The 7,738-nt window shown below is 38.8% G+C and overlaps 1 protein-coding gene across 1 annotated transcript; it reads right to left on the reverse strand.

Moving 5' to 3' along the window:
* Positions 1 to 897: 897 nt before the first annotated feature.
* Positions 898 to 2,771, reverse strand: LOC112175296 (protein ECERIFERUM 2). The gene is made up of 2 exons (XM_024312971.2): positions 2,271 to 2,771; positions 898 to 2,002 (listed from the first exon to the last, which is right to left on the reverse strand). The coding sequence occupies exons 1-2, from the start codon at positions 2,715 to 2,717 to the stop codon at positions 1,121 to 1,123; spliced, it is 1,329 nt and encodes a 442-aa protein (XP_024168739.1). The 5' UTR covers positions 2,718 to 2,771; the 3' UTR covers positions 898 to 1,120.
* Between the last annotated feature and the right edge of the window lie 4,967 nt (positions 2,772 to 7,738).

Genomic DNA, 7,738 nt, shown 5'->3' on the forward strand with positions numbered 1-7,738 from the left:
GACAAGTATCCAAAATCAAGCGGATTCTCTGCTCCTCCTCCTTCCGATGGAGAGCCGTTTGATCAAACCGGATCACTTGCCCAATCACAGATCCGATGAGAGTTAGGGCGGCCTTGTTTCGAAGAGTTATCGGCAAACCTCTTACTGCCACCCATGTCTCCACACTTCACAGAGGGACTGCCTCCACATGACTGATTCCGTCATATTCACCTAGCAAGAGCATGGTGTTCCTATAGAACCAAGAGCCACCATGGAGAGCACGATCACGATCTGCTTCTCTAACAAATTGGAACAAGAAACGGTCACCGGCGTCTTGGACTATAATACCATATCTAATGCGCCATATAGAAGGAATTGTATTTTTGAAACCCGGAAACCTAGCTTTAGGTCCAAGAAGACAACCCACCATATAGTGATGGTCATCCTGCAGAGCCACTGTCCCTGCCAGACCTAAAGACACTCGAGCAGAGCCATTAGAACTGGGTACAAGGCTAGCAGTAGCCATGATCTAAAGATGAAAGATGACAAAGTTTTGTCGTAGAGAACCTACGATAACCCTAGCAGAGAGACGGCTAGGTCTGAATGATTTTTGATAACAAATGATCATGTTGGTACCGTAGGTTATTATCTCGACCCACTATTAGTACATTAATAACTCCATTATTATTTATGCCACGTGGAATATTTTCATAAGTATTTTGGTCCCTTCATGTTTTTTCCCAATTTGCTGGGCACCCAACAACCAAGTCACACCTACTCTCTTCACACAACACTAGCATTTTCACGTACTCTTCTTCTCCGAGTAAGCCAATGAAATTTGAGGAAGAGAATGAGTAAAAGAATAAATGAACCGTGATGGGCATAAAGATAGGCGTTCCTCCATGAATAGATATGATCACCAGCAATCAGTATTATTCATAGCGAGTATTATTTGGTTGAATGGGTAGATGATTGAATAGATATATATGATCACTCATCTTCCCATTCAAAGAAGAAGAAAAAACACACTTATAGCTATCGAGTATTATTTGGATTTTTATTAGGTCATACAAATTTCATACTAGCCCATAGCCCCATACTTGACGAATCTTTAGTATCATATTACTAAAGCAATTCGATTTCAAGCAATATTCCAATTCTTTTTTAGATCAACTTTCAGCTGTGCAAGAAGATTTTCAGGCAAAACCACAGTGACAGTTCGATCACCATTAACATCATCTCTATCCTTACCATATTTTGGCCCAGCAGGAAGCACCAAAACAACTCCTTCATCACCAACTCCATTAATGGAATAATTTGCATAAACTGGCTTTTGCCCCTTCAATTCAAGTCCATAAATCTCTGCCGCTTCCAAATTCACAAATGTCAAGTTTGCCCCATATGCTATAAGGTCTGAAGATAACTCCCCACTTCCATTATTCCCCATCATTTCTTTAATCATGCCATTCTCATCTGCCCTTTTGTTCAAAATCAGCTCCACCAGTTCTGAGACCTCAGCCTCTGCAACTAAGAAATCTGCTTCAACTGTGCTCCACACCATCCCATTACTTAGAAATTTCATTCCTCTAGGGGATTTGTTTGTATAAACAATAGTCACCATCCTTGACTGTTCTGGGCTTTCCTTAATCTTGGACAAGGATTTCCATATGATTGCAGAAAGTACTTCAAAAGTTGAGACCTTAGCTGTTTGGTTTGAGAGAAAATGGTCCACTTTGTCTGTAGGAACATGAAAAGTGTGTGTCTTCATCTTGCAGCTGCTTGGTGTGAGCCATGAATCACCAACTGAATCAACCCTTTTAAAGGCATTTGGTGTTAGCTTGGGAAGTACTAGAAGTGGAAACTCAGATTTTGCTGGATCTGGCATGTGCTGAGACTTGAGTGGCATGTGACCTGCCATGATCTTCCCCCACAGGTTGAGGAATTCAGAGGCTGAAAATGCATCTCCAAGAACATTTGCCCAGCTAAGTCCCACTGACATTCCTCCACATTTGAACCATGTGAACTGCTTAGAAGTACGATATCAAACAACAGATACTATATATGGAATTAGATGTAGCTTTACTATCAAAAAAGTTAAGTTGCAAATTAGCTGCAATAAATTTTCTATAAAAGTCAAGTATCTTGAAAGTACTCATGCCGGGGTAGGCTCATCTCTTACTATCTATAAGCTGCAATTATTTTTCTTTGTAATACACGACCAGATTATTACTGTATCGATATCGTAGAGGCCATTTTCATAATTGACAAGAGTAATGAGCTAGTGATTTTACCTGTACAAAGACCAAAGGAGAGAAACCAAGATCAGGATCACCAAGTGCTTGATTATAAGCCAGGCCATCAAACACAGAATCATCCTCCACAGCCATGGCCAACCATTCATCAATGGTTTCATCACAACATGCCTCCACAGTTCTTACACCGCCGTCGTTACACACGATGAAAGGCCGGCCTGTTCCGGATCTCCGGATCCTCCCAGAGACGGCGAAGTATAGTTGGAGCAGTTGGAACATAGGCTTCTTTAAGTCATTCACCGTAAGCCCCTCGACTGCATCACTTCTGAAAAAGTAGATCCCTTTGATGTAGTGAAGCTTCATAGCCAAGTCCATGTTGGTCAGCTCATGGACCTTGTGCTCTTGGCCGGTCACCGTGGCTGGGACAACCGTAGACAGCCTCATGCTGGACTTGAGGCAGTGGATGGTTTCAGGTGATGACACCATTTTTAGAGAAAGAAATAAGGGAACCGATCGAGTCTGAACCCTGAAGCGTAGAATGGTACAATATATAGATCGAGATGATTTTTTTAGGCCGGTCTGCTTGGCATATCTTAATGAGGTCTTGTTGGGAGGGTGGGGATATTTAATTTCCTAGTCAGTAACTCAGTACCGACACATATCTTTAATGGATTTGGACAAGTCCATCTGCTGAGGTCCTGCACAGAACATAGGTATAATTGTATTAAGCTATTAATGCTCAAGTCAAATGCACATGCACATGCAGAGTGCACCTTATTTTTAAATGAATATTAATCGTGCCAAAATTCGGACCGCCTAACTCATTATGCAAGGGACTTATCCTACATACCATCTGTAAGTGCTAATTTAAATTTGATGCGACAAGAATTTTTTTTTTTTTTCTTTTTGAATAAGCGACTAGAATTATGTTTATAAATAAAATGGGGTGTTTCTAAATGTATTGAGCAAAACTTGTAGTGCATCCAATAAATTGTTTATATTTAAATATTTTATAAATTTATAATTAAACTCCAAAGTACGCCAATCAATGCACCCAATAAAACAGAATTTCCAGCATCGTGTTGTTGACTTGTGAGACAGTATTAGAATTATTAAGAGAATATATATGTATTTAATAGTTACCTTATAGGAATATGTTTTCTATATTAGGCTGTACTAACTTGTAGTACAATTGGTTGTATAGTACTTTAGTCTAGGGTTGTACAATCCTGCCCCTAACACAATTGTGAATAATACATCAGAAACTTCTCTCACAAATATTTCTCTTTCCAACTCAATATTTGACTTGGTATCAGAGAATCAGAGATCTGTGAGGACTTTGTCTCATTATTTGTTCATACTTCATTATTCTTTCCTCTTATTCTGAGGATTAATTTATGTTCTATCACTTTTCAGTGATTTGGATTATTCACTATTCTTTCATAAGACTCATAGGTTTTGTTCCCAAATTTTTCAAAACCCTAATTTTTCCAAAACCCAATTTTTCGAAACTCCAGTCTTTTGTGTTAATTCCGCTGCACGTTGTTCTTCTTTCATAATGGCTAAACAAAAGGTAGAAGTCTAAAAGGAGGAATACCAGTAATTCAGGTATTAGAAAGTAGAAGTCTCTGTCCAAAATCTGGATTCTTCCTCAATTTCATTCGGAGAAGCAAAATTTAATGGACCCTGAAACTACCGCACATAAAAGAAGATGATCTCAGCCCATCTTCGTGGAATCCACAAGATGGGCTATATCACCGATACTATCAAGGCACCGGTGAATGAGAAGAGTGAAGATTATATGAAGTGGGAAGTTGCTGATGGACTTGTACTATCAATTTCATACAAGACCATGATTGATAAGGTGATCCAATTGATCATTGGGTGTGATACTGTTGTAGAAGTTTGGAAGACACTCAATGATCTTTACCTGAATGAATTTGACTTCTCTCAAATCTATGAGTTGTTGTGCAAGGCAACAAGGATGAAGTAGGATGGGCAGGCAGTTTCGGTGTTCTACAACGAGTTGAAGAATGTTTGGGTTGAGATTGATCAGCGGCGACTGAACAAATTGAAGAATGTTGAGGATATAATTTCATACCAAAAGTAGAAGGAGTTGGAACGAGTGCACCAGTTTTTGAGTGGATTGGATGCTAGGCATAACAATGCCAAGGGAGAACTACTTATCTACATCCCTAAGGATGACTCTCGAGAGGATAGAGCAAAGGTAATCCATTCAGAGATCTCTAGCTTAACCATCCAAGCCAAGCCCCAACGAGCTCAAGGTCCACCGCCTGGCTTCTCTACACCACCATCTGGATTTCACCCTATGACTCAAGGTTCTTCATCAGGAGCCAATTCTGGTGGGTCTGTATGCTAGCACTGCAATTCGTGTAGGCCCCACACGCCACATATCCGACCACCCAATTGGGCTGCAAGACTTATACGAAAATGTTCCTTACATCAATCCCAACCATTCTAAAAACAATAACAACGTCCAATTTTAAGTCTAGAAGTAGGAATTTACTGCGAAATGATTTGGGGTTGAAATCTTCAAACCCTCGATTCGTCCTTCACGTTAAGAATTGTCCAACACTGCTTGGAGGGTTTGATATACGTCGGAAAGGCTCCAAAACACAAGCGGTTTTGTCACTGATGGCTGCCGAAAATCAGAGCTCCAACAGGGTCGAGAGGGTTTTCACCTTGTTTCTCTTTCCTCATTGCGAATCGCCTCGAACCACCACCACAAACCTCGAGGGGAAGATGGCGTGGTTCAAAGGCACTGGTGGCGCGCCGTTAGGTGGTTGGACGACAGAGATATCAACAGGTCTCCGGGTTCGGGTCGGATCTTAAACCTGTTCGAGCTAAGAGAGAGTCTCGGTTAGGTTTTGGGTAATTTCTGAAAATGGAAAGTTACCAATTACTCTTTCGAAAGAGTAAATTTTAGTTTTTAGACCATAACTTCTTCATACAAATTTCGATTTGAGCATACCACATGTCCCCAAACTCGGTTTAACGCGGTCTACAAGTTTCATGAAAAAAGTTTTCTAAAAAAGTATATGGAATAAAAAGTCAACTTTTGGGTCTACTAAATGTTCAATACCAAGGTAAAAAGTTAAGTTCATTGTCGTTTACTATCCAGATGACTAGTAAACCGGTAAATTAAGGTATAGGACGTAACATTGTCTCCATTCCTTCTTTCTGTAATCTTCCTGCTCGTGTCTTTGACTATGTTGCTTTTGTTCACATACCAAAAAATCAGAAGTCAAAGTTGGGTGCCCAGGCTCTCAATAGCATCTTTATAGGTTATGGCTCTCATCAATAGGGCTACAAGTGTTATCATCCTCCTACACAAAGGTTCTACATCACCATTTTTTTTTTTTTTGGTCTCCATTCTATGAAGACATGTGTTGTAGACACCCATACTTTTCTTGTTTATTTTATTTTGTCGTACAACATATAAGACTACGTATTCGTAAGGTACAAAGGTATTCGCGCTTAGATAAGACTATGAGACTATTTTAAAGGATTAACAATTTAGAGAAAATCCAATTTGGGTCTAGGAAACTTTTCTTGAAATACCGAGGCTTAGGAAAAGCCCAGAAAATTTTTCCAAAAAGATACGATGAAGTGTCAGAGAAATAAGGATGTTTGGAGTGGTATTTTCGAAGTGGGCTTGAGAGAAATTAAGAGAAAAATAAAATGGGAGCAGCCAAGCCCACTTGGCCCAAAAGGAAGGGCAAATTGGACTTTTTACACTAATCAAAGGGGAAGTATTTAAGGCTTCACATGACCAAACCCTAGCCTCAAAACTTCATTTTCTTACTTCACCCTCTCTCTCTCTCTCTTTGCGTTGCCAGCCGCCGCATCCCAGCCGAGCGCCGCCTCCGCCGGTACCCCAATCAACACCAAAATTTTCAGATTTTCTCCAATTTATTCCCTCTATCCATTTCTCAAACGAAAATCGTGAGATTTAGCCATCCAATCATCCAAAAACCCTAGAACCCGAAATCAATTTGGGGGTTTTGTGATTTCTTCATTCCAAGTCCAAATCAAGGTAATCTCACTCCTAATCTAACCTCTATTCATCCGATCCATACTTATTTCTTATCAAATTTGAGTTTTTGATTTTCATTTGTGATTTTGGTGCATGAACCCGATTTTCCCTTAAACCATGAGGCTAGGCTAAGGGTTTGGCAAGGATTTGTGGTAAGGATCTATCCCATGCAACCTTATTTCGAGTTTTTGGTTGTGATGTTAACTTTTGGACAGATTTACAGGTGAAGAAGGCTAAGGAGGAGGAGAGGCCGTGAGTTTTTGGAGAAGAAAGGGTACGGATTGGGTTTTGGATAAACCCTTGAATTTTTGGAGTTGTTTTGTTGATTTTACACTTTGTTGAGTTATTTTGTTGGTGGAAAATTGTGAAGGGTGGGATCTTTGAGGAGGATTTATTAGTTTAGTTTTCAAAGTGTTGGGAATTTGTGTTGAAGATTTTGGTGGTTTTTGTTGTGTAATTTTGACCAAAAGAAAAAGAAAGGGAAGAAGAAAAGAAGAGTCTTTATTTTGGAAGAAAAAAATAAAGAAAGGGTTATTATCACAAATGGTACCTAAACTATACCTCAATCTTATCGATGATACCTGAACTTCAATTTTGATCACAACCAATACCCGAACTTTTCGATTTCATTTTAAATGGTACCTAGAGCCACCTCCGGTCACTATTCTGACTAAAAACTGCATGGGAGGCAATCATAGTGATGATTTTTGATGATTTCAAGGGTTGCAATCATATATAGTGATGATTTTTTGTAATAGACTTGCCTTGAACTTGTTTTTTTTTTTTTTTTTTTTTAGATTTGGCTTTTTTGGCCGGAATAGTGACCGAATGTGGCCTTAGGTACCATTTAAAATGAAATCGAAAAGTTCGGGTACTGGTTGTGATCAAAATTGAAGTTCAGGTACCATCGATAAAATAGAATATAAGTTCAGGTACCATTTGTGATAATAACCCATAAAGAAATGAGTAAAAGTTGAATTAAAGGGGTTTTACCATGGTAAAGTGGTAAAAAGTGAAAAGGGTGAAAGTAAAGGTAAAATCGGTGAAAGGAGGTAAAAGTGAAAGTAAAGAGATAAAAACTACGGTAAAAGTAAAAAGGTGAAAAATGAGGAGTAAAAGAGTAAAAGTAGAAGTCAAACTTTATTTATAATTATTTACTTATTTATTTCTAAAATAAATAAGAAATAATGATAAATAAAGGTGTACTTGGTCAAAAGTCAGAAGTCAAATGTCAAAAGTCAACTTCAAGGGTTGACCAACCTCATAAAACGCGAGGATCGACTTGACTTTGGTCGCTCGGATTGGCGATAGTTTAATGGAGCAATAAGGATGTTTTCCTTTTTAAGAAAGAAGTTAGTTTCCCAAATTGGTAAAAGTTGAAATAAATAATAAATAGCCTCACTAAAATAAAAATGATTTAGTATGCGCGATTATTTAGAGTTAGTCACGA

The sequence above is a fragment of the Rosa chinensis genome, chromosome 7 (assembly GCF_002994745.2).
Source record: "Rosa chinensis cultivar Old Blush chromosome 7, RchiOBHm-V2, whole genome shotgun sequence".
In the NCBI taxonomy this organism is placed as follows: Eukaryota; Viridiplantae; Streptophyta; class Magnoliopsida; order Rosales; family Rosaceae; genus Rosa; species Rosa chinensis.